This window comes from Colletotrichum karsti (genome assembly GCF_011947395.1).
Source record: "Colletotrichum karsti strain CkLH20 chromosome Unknown Scaffold28, whole genome shotgun sequence".
NCBI classification, from domain to species: Eukaryota; Fungi; Ascomycota; class Sordariomycetes; order Glomerellales; family Glomerellaceae; genus Colletotrichum; species Colletotrichum karsti.
This window is the reverse complement of record NW_024065928.1, coordinates 404,618-420,836: the sequence shown is the minus strand read 5'-3', so window position 1 is coordinate 420,836 and position 16,219 is coordinate 404,618. Positions and strand designations below refer to the sequence as shown.

The 16,219-nt window shown below is 53.8% G+C and overlaps 2 protein-coding genes across 2 annotated transcripts; one reads left to right on the top strand and one right to left on the bottom strand.

The window, feature by feature from the left end:
- Positions 1 to 215: 215 nt before the first annotated feature.
- Positions 216 to 2,279, bottom strand: CkaCkLH20_08454 (F-box domain-containing protein; the record flags this gene model as incomplete). Its single annotated transcript, XM_038891169.1, has 1 exon — positions 216 to 2,279. The coding sequence occupies one exon, from the start codon at positions 2,277 to 2,279 to the stop codon at positions 216 to 218; it is 2,064 nt and encodes a 687-aa protein (XP_038743543.1).
- Positions 2,280 to 9,964: 7,685 nt separating this feature from the next.
- CkaCkLH20_08453 (serine threonine protein) lies at positions 9,965 to 13,262 on the top strand (the record flags this gene model as incomplete). Its single annotated transcript, XM_038891168.1, has 2 exons — positions 9,965 to 12,938; positions 12,988 to 13,262. The coding sequence occupies 2 exons, from the start codon at positions 9,965 to 9,967 to the stop codon at positions 13,260 to 13,262; spliced, it is 3,249 nt and encodes a 1,082-aa protein (XP_038743542.1).
- Between the last annotated feature and the right edge of the window lie 2,957 nt (positions 13,263 to 16,219).

Below are 16,219 nucleotides of genomic sequence, written 5' to 3'. Positions count from 1 at the left end.
GCCCGACTCAAGTCCCGCGAGCGCGTGGGCTGGGGGCTGAGTGGACGGGGGACAATGCATCCCCAGATCTAATGGTGAAACGATGCGGCGCCCAGACGCCGGGGGATGAGTATGTACTGACAAAAAGAAAGATCATAGTAAAGTAAACGCTGAAAAGGGAAACAGATTCCTCCTTCAAACTCCAGAAGTCGACCGGCGGTGGCCAAAAGGCCTCCTCACATGATGGCACAGGACCCAACAGTCCTACCACGACGACGGCCGCCGTTGCCGCCATCCTCCTCATCGGCATGCAACATCTGGGCCTCCCGAGCCCGGCGCCTGCGACGGCGGTGTCCGGCGCCGGTAGTCCCCGCCTCCTCAGTCGCCTGCATGTACTCGCCCCATCGGCGTTCCAAACGGTTGGCGGCGGCCAGATCGCCGCGCAGCACGCGCTTCATGTGCTCGTCGACCGTCATCTGGAACTTGTAGAAGCACTTGAGGCTAATGGCCTCGCTGGAGAAGGCGAACTTGCCAATCTCGGACATGGAGGGCTTTGTCTGGGCGTTACGGAAAAGGACCTCGCGGATGCCGGTCCAAGTGACATTCTGGCAGTCGTAGACGACCATGTGGAGACCGATCTTCGGCTTTGGCTTCTTTGCGTTGCTCTGGGAGCGGTTGTACACCATGTACGCCGCCTCGGCGAGGACGAGGTCGCTAATACGGGTGTTGTCGAGGTCGATACTCTTGAGGTTGACGCAGTTCTTCACGATTGGGAGTACGCCGCTGTCGCCCAGGTTCTCGCAGTAGCTGATGGATAGATGCTCCAACCAGGGGGCGCATGGTGCCTTGGCCAGGTGTTCCGAAAGCAGACTGTTGGTGAGATCTCCGAGATCTTCCATCTCAAGATGTGTGAGGCGCGGGGTGGATGCAAAGATGGGCTCAAGTGCTGCGTCGGTTAACGCGGTGCAACCGGATAGCCGCAGGCCTTGTAGGTCCGGAATATTGTATCCCAGCGCCTTCACTCCTTGGGTCGTGAGACGGGCGCATCGACTGAGGTCCAAGTAACGCCATTTCCTTGGTGGTACAACAGGCCGATCTGTGAGGATGTCGATTTCAGGGTCTTCGCCATGGATGATGATCTTCAAGGCGCGGTCATTTAGCTCGGCGCAGCCATTCAAAACCAGCCTCTCCAAGTTATTGGTCCTGTAAATTGTCTCGGCGACCTCCAAGTTGTCGAAACCCCTCACTTCCCCAGCTCTGAGATCCTTCAACTTTGAGCATCCTTCTAGTACGGCCTTGATTCCTCGTGCATCCATGTGTACACACCACGAGACATTAAACATCTCCAGCTGTGGGCACGACTCGGCGATAATTTTGCAGGACATATTGGTCACTGCGGTCAGCCCCGTCAAGTTGAGGTTAGCAAGCTTGTCGTTGCTCCTCAGCAGGCTGTGTAGAGTGTTCCGTTGGAAGTTGCGGCATCCTTCGAGGGTGGCATTGACCAAGTTCTTGCAAGCCTTCACAACAACTTCGGCCCGTTTGTAGTGTTCGACCTGGACGCAACCTCTCAGGTTGAGATCCTTGATGAAAGGTCCAGCAGCCACAATAATCCTCGCCAGTGATTCGGCTGGTATGGTCTGGTAAAATTCGGTTGCATCGAAGCTCGTCCAGAGCTGTCCGTCGAAGCAGATCTTGTGGAATATCTTGCTCACACGTGAAGTCCGCACCAGCTCCTTGGGTGTGAGATAGGAAAAAATATGAACTCGCATTTCGTGTGGCATATTTTCCCAAAAGCTGAAGTCGCGCTTGGGAACAGCCGGGTTCGCGGTCTGCGCCTTATTCGTGGTCCTCAGGTCACCGGGAAGCCCGATGGACTGGGGGCCAGCAGACGGTGTAATAGGTACGGCATTATCGACTCGACGAATAGCAAAGCGGCCGTCGATGCCCTCGAATTGAATAACTTCGCTGGACGGCGTCGGCGGTACAGAACTCGAAGTACTCGCACACCCGGATGCTGTCGCGCCTGCGGGGAAGTAAGAGTCGCCAGCAAAAGAGCTCCCGGCAGTTGAAGGACCGGCCAAGCTCACGCAGGAGATGCTCGCACGTCCTCGCTGAGGATTGCTCTGTGATCGGGCACGGCCATTCCGTGGCAGCGATGGGGAAGAAGACATCCTCTGAATACCACAGAGGACTCGGTGTCGGCCCTTGGTTTTATTTGTTGGTTCAGAGAGGCCGGGGCCTTGTTCGTCAACAACCTCCATGGGAGCCGACCCCATGGAGAACCCGTTGGTGTCGGCCATTGTTGAAAGTCGTGACAAAGTTGCTGGGCGGGAATACATTCAAAATACCTGGGCAACAACACAAAACGGTGATTGAGCCGCAACAACAAAGACCGATTCCAATACTGTTGAGTCCAAATTCGGGTTGCGCAGTATGAGTACCAACACGGCGTTTGTGGCGCGGGGCAGTGAGAAGTGAACTGAGGTGGAATTGGAGGTCGGCAGATCCACTCGACCCTTTCGAGGGCAAAGCGCTCGGAGTAGCCGGACGGTCCTATTTCATAGTCGGTTTGTCGAAGCAAAGTGGGAGGACAGAATAAAGAAGCTTGAAGACGGGCCAAGTCTCTAAGGAAAAAGATGAGACATGAAAGCGCGAAGAACCGGGAGGAAAAAGTTGCGTTCTTGAGTATTGGAGGGGGTTCTCAGCACCCGAGCGGAGGTGTGGGCAGGCCAAGGGACCAGGTGCACCACCTGGGATGGGGGATCTGCTATCAGAACGGGTGTGAGCCGGCTATCGATAGTGGAGGTCAGCAGATAGCGGGGTGTGGAGCCTCAGAAGGCTGGAGGAAGGAAGACCTACGGGAAGGGGCGGAGCACATGGCACACCGAAGCTCAAGATATCATAGCAGCTTGTTCTTGCGACGAGGTCACACGAGCAGTGGATGAGTGATGAGGTAGTGGTGAACGTGAGTTGTAGGTGATAAGATGGGATCCGGAAGACGGCTGAGGAGAAAGAGTCCACCGAGCAGGATGGAAGAAGAGAAGACGGCAGCAAACCGCAGAGTGGGAAACACCGCAAAACCACACCCAAGACGGCCTCGCCTGGCACACTGCAGGGTAAGGGAAGCTGAAGCTTAAAACGCGCTCAGAAACTGACGGGATGCACAAAACGGCCTTCGCACCCCCTTCAAGTCGGCGAAACAGGGTCCCTCCTTATCGATGGGCACCGATGGATCCCGGTTCGCCTTTGCTCCCACCAGTCAGAAGTGCTAAACAGCATTGGCACCTGCTCTAGTTTATGGATCATTGGATCTGAAAGGTGGCCACCGGCCAGAAGAAAGGGCGCCCTTCGCCCTCGGTTTCTCGGCTGCTTTTAGGCAAAGCCATGGACAGAAAAATGCCGCCGAAAAGATGCAAGCCCACCGTCTTTACCTGCCGTTTTGGCATGAAGCCTATGTACAGATACCTTGGCTGTAAGGGTTTGAAATGCTGGCCAGAGGCACGGGTACAGGCCGAGGCGAGAATACAAAAAATCTGGAAGCAGAACCCTTGATCAACATGCAAAATAGCCAGTTGCAGACCAAGACTGGACTGGACCTCGCCTTGCCGTAGGCAGAGGCGAGACAGAGACAGTTGGGATGTGGTGGATGTCAACACCACAAAGTGAATCCTCTACGGCGTCTCAGTGGCCAAAAGCAACATCCACCCAAACTGCGGGGCCCGTGGCCCGGCGAAAGAGCGGGCAGGTGGGGGCAGGGACGAGGGGGGGAAACACTGAAGAGCGAGGGGAGGGGTCCCAGTGCACCTGTCCGCCCGGAGTGCAGGACTCAAAGCCGCCTCCGCTTGCTCCAATCGTTCCGAGCGTTTCCAGAAATTAGTGGGACGGAAACGATGCTGACCCCTCCACTGCAGCCAGTCAGATCTCTGCTGACTGACACCACAAACACCGACCGAGAACATGACATGAGCAGCAGGACAACCACTCAACCGCCATGTGCCCTTGCCCGACTCAATCATCCAACAAGTCGCCATGTTCTATCTATGGCACCATCAGAAGCTTCCTTCCCGTCATCCACGCAGTCAACTGATGCAAATCGAGCGCCGAAAATGCAAGGCACGGCAACGAAAGGGATCAAAGCCTCGACAAAACTTGAAGCCTTCCACTACCAATACCGAATGCGACGTTGTTGCTTGGAGAATGGACGACCCTCTCGCGGCTGGAACGCCACGTCCGTTTACGCAGTAAGGTAGGTACGAATACTTTCCGTCGGTACGAACACACATCCTCACCGCAGGGTCCTCCCAATGTCTGACTGCTGTAAGCGGGCAGAAGCAGGGACCTGAGCATTCGATAATGCAGAACCAACAAATCCGATGCACACTCTGTGTCCGTATTCTCGGCTCGCTAGCGCCGCAGTTGGTTCCTTGGATTCTTACTGCATCCGCACTCAACCAAAACCCCGCCTCTTCTCCAAAATTTACCAGCCTTTCTAACCGCCGGTTCGATTTCCCGCTAGCTCGTTGCGCGGTCGTGGCGTATATTGTTTCCGAGCACAGCCAACGGAAATATCACAGTCCTGCCAATTGCTTCGAGCCCGCCTACGTCTGAAATCGCCAGCTGCGACCTGACCGACGGCGTGACACCGGCTGTCCGGTCCCAATAGATCCACTCGAAACTGTCGGGAAACAGACTGACTCGTCACGGTTCGCTTGGCGGGACGATTGTTTCTCTGTTCCAAGGTTTGGGCTGATGGAGAGCAGGAAACGATTCGCCTCAATGGGGCTCTTGTGCGCGATATTTCCTGTCGACGTTGACTTTGAGATGGTGTTCCAAGCCAACGGGCAGCGAATGGGAACCGAATGTTCGTGTCCGAGGCACTTTTGGGTTCCGCCCTTCTGAGTGCCTCACTTTTCCGCAATCGAAACCCCCTGCAGGAGAAGAACAGTTCTCCTCATATGGAACCCGAATTCGAACCTTTTGGCGGGGTGGGTTGACAATCCCGTCTCCATGTTCGGTCGACGACCTAGAACGATCGAAACCGTATTTCCAACCTTTCGACATACGAAGATCTTCGCCGCCTCTCTTTCTTCTGGTCTTGAGCACTTTCTCTGCCACGTCGCAAACGTTGCACATCTCTGGCGGCTGCATTCCGGGTTGCTTGCCCGTAACCGCCGGGAAATCCGACTTTGTCAGTCTGTTCATCTGAAGCCTAGATGAAGCTGGCATTGCGTCGCCTCAAACCCGCGCACAAAGCCCTGTTCTGTCCCTGACAACCGGATCTGCAGAGTCGCAACCGCTCGGCCGATCTTTAGACAGATTCATCAATGCAATTTTCTGCGACTGTGTCGTCTCGCACTTTGCTATCTTGCGTCTCTGATCTCGTCCATACTCCCGCTTACACGGACTTGCTAGTCGGCTGATCTTGCTCACGCCGAAGGTCGGGTATCCTGTACTACGACCACGACGTATCAGGCGACTCAGGTACGAGAGATAAGAATGCGGCGGTGAGCCATGCGACACCATTATTTGGAGAATCCGGGAGCGAATGACGATATTCACTGCCAGATACGAATGACGGTCTGCTGAGACCGCGTTTCGACGTTGGTTGCAAATGGCATAAGTGCTTGTCTTGCAGCAAACATGTTTCCTGATCCTGTGGTCTGTTGTCTTATTTGAGTCATTGAGGCAGCCGCTTAAAGGAGACATTCGCTGTTTCGTTTCGCTTTCAGCAGTTTGACCAAGGAGCAGTCGACCATGGCATCCTCGTTCTCCTGGCAGCTGGATTACGCGCGATTGTCGGTTGAAACTCCTAAACTAGTGTCTCGTCGATGCTGAACAAAGCTGAGCACTTTCTATTAGACCCAACGTTTGGAGGTGATCACCGACTCTGGCGAGATGGGAGTGGATGGACCTTCAGTTGGGAAAACTGTGAGTTGTCGACAAGAATCTCACATGCCATCCAGACGTTCGGAAACTCTGATCGCATCGCGATAAGATAAGGGGACTGTCAATGCGGTCCAGGCCTGGCGAAGTCGCAGCTGTGTATGGGTCACCACCGGCGTAATACGTGCCTACCCATGGCAATATGTCGAGCAACTAAGGCTGCTCGTTAGTCATTCTCTCGAGAGCCCTCCAGTGCCGATTTAGCACCACATCAGTACTGCTGGTAGGAGAGACGCCGCCGGGAATTTCTCCAAGTTTCTCAGAGAGCACTACAGCAACCGGTCGGTATGTCGATTGCGGGGTTAGGCCGACGACCGTGGACAAGCGCATATCCCGCCAAAAAAGATCATCGTCAATCGGACGTTGAGCGTGTCCGTGCCGTTTTTTGCTCGTGGCCAGGTGAGGCGGTAAGACGGTCTGGCACGGTGACCCTCACCTACACTTCAGATATCGTGCTTTCAGAACCCAGCCTCTGAGAAATATCCAAGATCCAGCCGTGCTTTGATTGTGACGATTTTCAAGTTATAGAACCCCAACTCTCTTGAAGATGTAAATGATGGTATTGTCACCGAGAAACAGTAGTCATCATGGGCTGGTGAGGTGCGGTCTGTCCTGTCGGTGAGAGAATGGGTCTCACAGACTCTCACTGCGCTCCTCACTTCCTACTTGAAATCCTTTGGCGTTCTGGTTTCTTGAACAGACTTTTGAGCAGATGGACTGTGTGGTGGTTGGCCGGTGTGCCAAGGACGTCGTCGTTAGAACATTCCTTGCTGGAGAGTTTGTTTACTTGAGTTGGCTTCTCGTGACTTTTCCAACATCAACCGTGAACTTGGTTCTGCCGGATGAAGATCAAAATTGTCCGTAAGTCCATGAAACAGCGTCAGGTATTCGTAGAACAGGTTCATTGCCGTTGTCCAGTAAATAAATGGCTTCAGCAAGTGACCTCAACGAAAATCAATCGTACTTAGGAAGATGCGCGGCTTCCAGGAGCAAGTGTTACCGGGCTTGGCTGCGGTATTGTGACGTATGTATCTGTATCCCGGAGGATATGCGATCCCGATTTGTTTTTTAATCAAGCGGCCCCCGGGAAGATCGATTGTGTTGGCGCCGTTGAACATGGACGAGCAGGATCCACAATCGGCCGTCCAGAGAGTCCAGCTGGCTGCTTCACGTGTCGCACTGCGTCAGGCATCTTGGGAAAACAGCGATGCTTTCAGTGGACTGTTTTCCAGCTGGTCCCCCACTTCGCATCCCTCTCAGAGTGAATACCGCATGACGACCCCCCAATCAGTTCCGTTGCTGTAAGTCCAGCCTGGAACGGATGCTGTGCGCCCACCAGAAATTGCGGTGATGTGCCGAAATTTGGGGGTAAAGTCTGTGGAAGGAAAGAAGTGGAAGGGTTTTGCTGTAGAGAAACATAAGTTGTTGGCTGGATACACGCGCACCATACACGCATATGGTGACTGTGCAAGTGCAAGGTGGAGGGAGCGATGGACGGATGCATCTCAAAATTTTCGATCAACAGAAAGGCAAGAGTGGATTTCGACCCTTTTGCCCTCCCGGTGCCTCCAGTGTCCCGTCCGTCGCCCTCTTTTTTTCCCATCCAGCCTAATTTTTTGTTTTGTTTTCTGAAAAAAATAAAACCACTCACCAAACATTCCAACCTCTTCCGCAAAAAGCTTCCTGAGTGACGCAGAGCTTTGAACTGTTCTCCGTACAGCAACCAACACGCCTCGTCCTCATCCTCCGCCGCCTCCGCCGCCGCCGTCTTCGTCCGTGATTTGCACGCCCGCTCTTGCTTCGAGCTCCCAGATTCGTCGTTGTTTTGGCTTGACAAGGGGAACTTCAGTGTTCCAACAGTCGAAGCCGCCCCTCTCTTTCAGACAAGCATCTGCGACAACACTCACAGTGGCGCTGGACTGAACCGTCCTGGGTCCCCGGCTCCCTTACCTCACCACTCACCTCTCACCTCACCTGTCACTCTGACTCTCACTGTCCAGCCCGTCTTAGGTCATCTTGAACCCTTTACGACCCTCCTTCCAAGCACGCCCAGAGACACACGTGGTGGTTTTCGGCGTGTTCGACCAGCCACTCACTTGCGCGCACTTTTCCACGCACTGCTCAATCAACGCGCTTCTCAACGGCACAGAGCAGAGTGAGAGCGCGCAGGATTTAGAGAGGCCTTGGACAAACTGCAAAGTGCGGTGCAAGCAAGCAAAGCAAGCAGCTGGTTCCGGCATCAGCATCGGCACTGACTGACATTGGCATTCGCACTGGCACTGGCATTGGCCATTGGCTTCCAGGCATTGACATTGGCGCTGGCTCTTGAGGTGGCACTAGCACGGCAACGACTCACGTTCCCTTTCCTGGTCCTTGACCCTTCTTTCGAGTGAGTGAGAATTGGGGCGCTCCAAAATCCAGAATCCAGACGGGATCCAGAAACACAGAACGGGAACACACCTCTTGGACCACCGTGGGCTGCTTCTGTCTGCTTCTGCTTCCGCTTCTGCTTCTGCCTCTACTTCCGCAACAGCCCGGCTCAGCTCTCAACCCCAAATTTCAGCCTGCTTATCGTCGGATCATTCCATCGATCCATCGATCCTTCCCTTCCGGCCCTGCCTCACCGTGCCTCGCTTTGCTTTGCCCTGTTTTGCGCTGCTCTCCGCCTTACAGGTTGGGCCGCTAGCTTGAGCAGCAACGGCAATAGCAACAGAGAAGAAGCGCAGAGAAAACGTTCTTTTGCAGACGGCACTCAATAACCAGCGAAACTCTCTTCTCTTACTCATCCATCCCTGCGGCAAACCTTGGTCGCCAACCCGGCCGATCTGCCTAACCTAGACTTCACCTCACCTACCTACCTTACCTTACCTACTCCCGGGACCTAGGTATCTTGGGCAGTTCCAATTGTACCTTAACTGCGACAGCCACCGTCGTACCGCTCCTCCAAGCCCGGCACTCTCTCCACCACTCAACAACGGCTCTTCCATTCGCTCCCGTCTCCCACGTCCACCAGAGCAGACCGACGACCCCGATCGAGACCTACCAGAACAGACCGACCGACCGTCCACCTTTGCTGTATCTCGACCCCGCCGAATCCGAACCTGCATCGTCGAATCCGCCTCCTGCCCGCATTTATCCCGCCATCTTATCCGAGTTGACTTGCCATTTCTTTTTCAATTATGCTACAGACGCATGGGGGACCTCACGACAATGGTACGTGTTGCATGTCGCACCCACGCAAACCCAGATCGAGGAGCATACCGACCTGACCAAAACACTTCTTGCTGCAGGCACCGACACACATCATGAAGAGCCGCGCGGAAGGAGTAGAGTCCCGACAACCCAACTGCAGCTTCCCAAGAACCGAAGTACTGGCAACCTCGCCGTCATAACCGATGAACCGGGCCGCGGTCGAATGCGCTTTTCCTTTGATGCCGGCTCCATTGCCGAGAACGATGCGATGAAAAGGTTCGTCTTTTCAACTTTGAATACACCTGAATTATTCCCCAAAACACATTGTCGGGTCGGCGAGCCTCAGGATAGAAAGAGCCATGCTGGGCCGCCAAGAGAGTCCCGACTTGTAGAGTACCCCTCAAATGGCCCTTGCGAGCCTCTCACGCGCGAAAACCCGCGTGGGCGCATCTCCAGCAAAGGGATACGAAGGAGCTAGTTCAGGCGGCTGGGTTTTTGCGGATTCAACAAATCATGAGCAGATCGAAAGAGCTGGCTGCAAACATTTTCAAGAGTATTAGTTGAGGCGGTGGACCTGACGGACGTCACGGGTGCTAGTGTACCACCCGAGCTGTCACTGGGTGGCGGTTGCACCATCACATGGCACAACCTCATAATCGGGCAAGGCATCGTGTTGCTGACCAGCCTTCTTAGCCACAGGTCCTCCATCGTAACAGACCACGACCATGGCCTCGGTCTGTCTGGATTGCGTCGAATTCGACAACAACCCTCATCGCGAGCTCCAACAATACCGTCCACCTCGAACCCAGCCTCTAGAAGCTCTTCCATCGGATTATCGAGATCAACCTCCATGACAACCCTGATGGCAAATGCACCCGGGATGTCCTTCAGCTCGCACCCGTCATCTCCCAACTTCTCCGAAGACCTATCTCGCTTCCCCTCCGAATCGTTGCACTCGTTCTCCTTTGCCCACCAATCTGAAGAATACATACACAACCGCCAGAATGTCCTCAAGAGATCTATAGAATTCATGAAAGACCGGATGGGATGGTCCGTTTCGTCTTCAGATGTCGCACTTGCGAGTGCTCAAGCGCGAGCGGCTGGAGATGTCGAGACACAGAATATGCTGGACTTGCTAGCCAGGGCACAGCTCGTTGGCGCCGGCAACCTCCCGTCCACCGACCAGACCCTCTTGGGTCCCCTCACAGGGCCTGCGCAAGTCTCTGGAGAGAACCTATTCGATGCCAACTTCATTCCCCGTACCTCGAGTCCCGAGCCGTTCCATCCATCGCCGAGCGAATCTCCAACCACGACACAGTCCAAAGCATCATTTGCGATACGGGATGTGCCACCGAAGAAGAAGAAGGATAAGGAGCAGAAGCAACAAAAAGAACAAGAAACGTCAAACGATGCGGAATCTGAGAGCTCAAGTAGAACGCCAACGAACGAAAGCGGGACGACCAACAAGACCTCACCACCGCCGTCTCGGAGACTCAGTTTGAAGCGCACATTGACGGATACGCTCCCCGTCTCTGTTCATCAACAGTTGATCGACACCATGGCACAACCGTACTTGGCAGCTCACGAAGCCCTCGCGTCACCTACCTCCGCTCACCCTTTGTCCGCAGGAAACATGCCGAGCGCGCTGGGTGCGGCTGTACACGGCCATTCGACAAGATGGGTTCCGGCGGCACAGGCAATTTTCACGACGGAATCCAAACCGCCGTGGACAATTATCGCTGCCAACGATTTGGCTTGTTTGGTGTTTGGTGTCACGAAAGCCGAAGTTCGAAAGATGGGTATCCTTGAGGTTGTCCAAGAAGAACGGCGAGCCTGGTTAGAAAAGAAGCTGTTACAGATGGAGCCTGAAGACAGCATCAGAGAGGCTGAAGATTTGCCGGCGGCAGCTCCTGCGCCAACATCTTCAACCTCATCACTACTGGGTGGCCGGGGTGGGATAACGGCCCAGCTACTGAGCAAACCCAACTCCAGATCACAACCTCCGAAAGTTGTCCAGCGAAAGGCACAAACTGTTCACAGCGGAGACCCCAATCCGCCAAAGCTGAGAGGAGGTTCACGGCATCAGAGCAGCAGGTCCAGAGGTGTCTTGCTGTGTGGTGACGTGGTGCCAATCCAGAAGCGAAACGGTGCAACTGGCTCCGCAAGTTTGTGGGTAAAGGAGAAGCGGGTTGGCTTGATTTGGGTCCTGGAGGAAATTCACGAAGACGTGGCCAACATCACACTCGACGACGACGGCATCATCCAGAAGATTTCGGGTGCTACGGCACCGATATGGGGCTTTGAGTCCCTCAGGCCTGGAGTGGATGTCGGCAAGTTGATCCCGCGCATTCCCCGCCAAGGTATCGATCCCCGTACAGGCGAGGTCGACTTCGCCCAGATTGCGAGGCGCAAGTTTTTCACATGTCCAAACTCAGCCAAAGTCAACATTCCATGCACGGTCGAGCAGGTCCAGGGTAAGACTGAGCTGCGCGTCTCGAGCTTCCCTCACATTGCAGGGATCATCGTCGTTGACCCAGAGAATCTCAAAATCCAAAGCTCAAACTCGGTATTCTGCGGCGCCCTGTTTGGATACGAAAAGCCCGACGGCATGCCAATCGACTCACTGATACCGAATTTCGAGAAGATCCTCCACATCTTGACGGGAGAGGATGGCGTGCAGCTGCAAGATGGAATTGTGGTACCCGAGCATAGTTTCCGCCGGGCATCGGCCATCTTGGGCTTGCGGGAAAACCGACCAGACGCCGCGGCAACCTTTTTGCGACCAGAGGGGCTGCCTGGAAAACACAGAGATGGTTCAGAACTGAAGATCGATGTCCAGATGAGAGTCGTCAGAAGTGCGAAGCAATCCACCGTAATCCAGGAGACTGTCATCGAAGATGAGGATGAAGATAAGGGTGGATCGCAACAGGATGGTTCCTTCTCTATTCCTCATTCAGAAGTTGTCTTTGCTCTCTGGATCACCTATTCTAGGCACCTGCACGCCAGTAGATCTAATCTCGGCGTGACGTCGGAATCAGCCTCTGGAACGACAACTCCCTTACATCAGCCATCCCCCGGGCAGACGCCCGCACATACGCCACTGGAGATTAGCTCGGATTCCGATGAGCCCAAGTCTAAAGAACCGTCGTCGACTGCATCCGCCATCACCAAACAGCTCAAGGAGGTCGCTATGACGGCTGCCGCGAAGCTCACTGGTGCACACCGATCTGTTGACAAGAAGCAGGAGCAGCCCTCAGTCCCAAAAGTCGTCGAGCCGGCACACAAAAAGACCATCGATGACTTTCAGATCATCGAGGATATGGGCCAGGGTGCCTACGGCCAGGTGAAGTTGGCCAAGTACAAGACAAGTCAGAAGAAGGTGGTTCTGAAGTACGTGACCAAGCGGCGCATCCTCGTCGACACGTGGACGAGAGATCGCAAGCTGGGCACGGTGCCTTTGGAAATCCATGTTCTCGACTATCTGCGTAGGCCTGATCTCAAGCACCCCAACATTGTCGACATGGAGGATTTCTTCGAGGACGACGTGAACTACTACATCGAGATGGCACCCCATGGCCTGCCGGGAATGGATCTCTTCGACTACATTGAGCTTCGGAGCAACATGGAGGAGGCCGAGTGTCGCAGTATTTTCGTCCAGGTCGCCAAGGCCATTGGGCATCTTCACACGAAGGCGCTAGTGGTTCACCGGGACATCAAGGACGAGAACGTCATCTTAGACGGCGAGGGCAACATCAAGTTGATCGACTTCGGAAGTGCGGCGTATATCAAGAACGGGCCCTTTGACGTCTTCGTGGGCACGATTGGTGAGTGTCGTCTACTGACTTGCCTGGTGGCTAGCTAACGAAGATGCAGATTACGCGGCACCCGAGGTTCTCGCCGGCAAACCCTACGGCGGCAAAGAGCAAGATGTGTGGGCGCTCGGCATTCTGCTGTACACGATTATCTACAAGGAGAATCCGTTTTACAGCATCGACGAGATCATGGACCGAGACCTCCGGGTGCCTTGGACGATGAGTGATGAGAGCATAGATCTGGTGCGGTGTATGCTGAATCGGGATGTAGAAGCGAGATACGACATAAACCAGGTCCTCGCTCACCCCTGGTGCCAGGAGGATGATGTCGAGTAAAAGGACTCGACGGTTTTACGGGTGACGATGGAAACGAATGACTGCGGGGCGCGGTGTAGCGGCCTGTAGAAGGGCACGATAACAATTTGGTCAAGATACCCCAAGAGCAATCTTGAACAGCACGGCCGTCGTCAGACAGCGGCGGCCGGGTGTGCTTAGAGAGAGCCATTTGACGCAAGCAAGAAACGACGTGTTTTTCTTTCTTTGAGTTCGAATGTGATGAGTGCCGGAATCGGGAGCCCGTGTATGGAGGATGGCATGATGATGGAATTGGGGGGGATGAAAGGAAAAGGACGATGAATGGTGCTCTTGTCATTAGGGGTTTTTGCATGGTGCTCTCTGGTGCTCGCATTTCAGCGGAAGACGGGGTGATTAGAAAGAATGGGTGCGTGCGGCTGGGCAAACGAGTCTGGGACGGCGTAGTTTAGGGGAAATATAAAATATCAAGTATTTGAATAGGACCAGCGAGGTAGCGAGGAAATTGTGAGCGCATCTTTTTGCGTGAAGACTGGAGTATGTGAATGGTGACAACGGTGGGCTTGGACTTGTACGATGTCTGTCCCATCGATGTTCGTCATTGTTTTCTGCAGTACCAAGTCGATTGGAGGTCTCTGATTACGCCACGTACATGGTCAACATGCACATTAGCCAGCCTGTGACGTTGACACGTATGTCAACGATCCGCCGTCGCGAACTCATCACGAACCTGATCCTCCCTGTCTCAACCTGGCAGGCCAAGTCGCCTCGTCAGTAGCAGGGTACGAACACCAGCGTCAACGGAGGATACGAGGCCCGTTGTAGCCCACTCTTTTTCTATCTGTAAGGGGCCAGACGTCCATGTGGTTGGAGTAGCTATCTAAACTATACGCAAAATCACAGAATCCAAGACGCCTATTTCAGTGTACCTTCTGATAATATTCATTCAGCCATCCACAGCTGTGTTCTGCGGCGAGGTTCTTCACGCGCTGCCCTCAGACCGGTGGCAATACATTTATAACCCGCCGTGTTGCGGCTATGCATTTCGTTGAGCCTGGGCACACGTGGGAGGAGGTGATCATGTGTCCTAGTTTTCTGTCATTATTCGACAGGCAATAGACGCAGAGCGTTGAGGGACGAGAAGAATACGGGGAAGAGGGGTTTTGAAAAAGGGGTAGCTACTTTCTCGACGTGCTCTGGGTGTAGATGGCAGATGCGTTTCTGGAATACTGGCGGGAGGTCACTGCGTGGCAGTATCAACGATCACGCGCAGAACGGCTGCTGGGGAGTATGAGTCTCTGTCGTATGTCTGTCTTGATATAGCTGTCTTGTAGAATGAACCTAGGCTTGGAGACGTTCGGTGATGATGATACATGCTGGCTCCGTGATCTCATCTGCTGACGTGTACAGCCGGTGTCTTATGGAGTATATATTGACCAGGAGGTGACGGTAGCGACGTGGCTTCTTGAGCACAAGGGTTTTAACACTAAATGCAGAATTTGGCAACCTGGAACGCTTTGATCCGCCTAAGGTGTTGACTGTTCTTCCGAGTCTTGCGTGCTGGGAACACTCGCTGTCAGTAGGTCCCTCTGCACGACGAACGGATGTATGACGTCTCGGACTTACTGGGTATGCCATTCTTCAGTCCTGTTGTTGTCCTGTCATGTCTTGGTCTTATTCAGTCAAGTATTCAGTTGTAAGGATCGGTGGCTGTTTCCTACTCAATAAGGCCAATGGACGGATGCCGCCGGTCCGGAAGAAGCAAGCAGTCTGCTTTGATATCATCCTTGTCGAGTTCACCTCGACCGAATGCACCATTGTTGTGCATGGCTTTAATAGATAGCACCCACTCAGCAATATATAGAGATGAGCAGCAGAGTTGGATGACGTCGCAGCCAGATGTCTACGCAATTGAATGATAGCGCCTGCAACATCAGGTCTGCATCCAACACGCCACTCGAGTCTGACTGCAAACAAAGTAAACAGTAGCCGGGACGGCTGTTCCGTAACTTGGGGGTTTACTCTGGTGACGAACAAGTTTCGTTCCATATAACTAGCCACTCTAGTCGTCACAAGTTTTCATCGTCAAACTAGCTATTTATGCGCGGTCAAATGCCAGATCCGTTTCTCCATCGGTGATGTCTGGTCGAGGCTTCTCTGGTAATCCCAGAGGTCCTCTGCGTTGTGTGTTATTGTTTACGCATTCGCGATTTGGGGGAGAAAATAACAGGGCGCGTCGGATAAGATGCGTGAAGATGCCCACGTTGCCTGCCTGTGGGTTGGGTAAGTTGTCGTCTCCTCTCGTCGTTCTGGTGTTATTCACCAGGTCATACTCTCAAGACCAAGAGCGTTGACGGACGAAACGTTTATGTTGATGATGACGACTCTGATGGCAAGTTCGGCCTGGTACAGGCAGAGGCATGCCATGGACCAGCACCTCGCGCAAATGAGGGATATCGTGACAGGAATGTCACAGGCCAGGCTCCTGCCCAGGTCCAGGCTTCGGTCCTGCTGTCAGGACAAGTTCCCGCACAGAGGCAGCATCTAATATATCTTCCAGGAGGAGTTTCATTGCATTTAAGCCAGTTGATTTAGGTAGAATGACAATCAGAGAACCCACAAGAGCTACAAAAAGAAACACGCTTAACGAACTCAATCATGTGTCAACTTGATGAATTCTTGTGGTCATTGTTCGTCAGTTGAAACGGTCTTCATAGTCTCGGTGCTTTCATCGGAAGCCCTTCGGCGCTGAAAGCTCAAATCATCACGGCACGGCACATTCGCATCTGTTGATGATTAAAGATATCTTCGATTGAATAGGCCGGGGACAGCATGGGCCAGAGACACTGAAATGAGAACGACGGTCTAAGGGTGTTCGACATGCGACTCATTCTCGCCGTCAGCCATGGCATGACAAGCCTCCTAGTGTATATTCGATTAGAGACTGCCACCGCAACTTTTAGTCGCTTGCTTTCAGCATG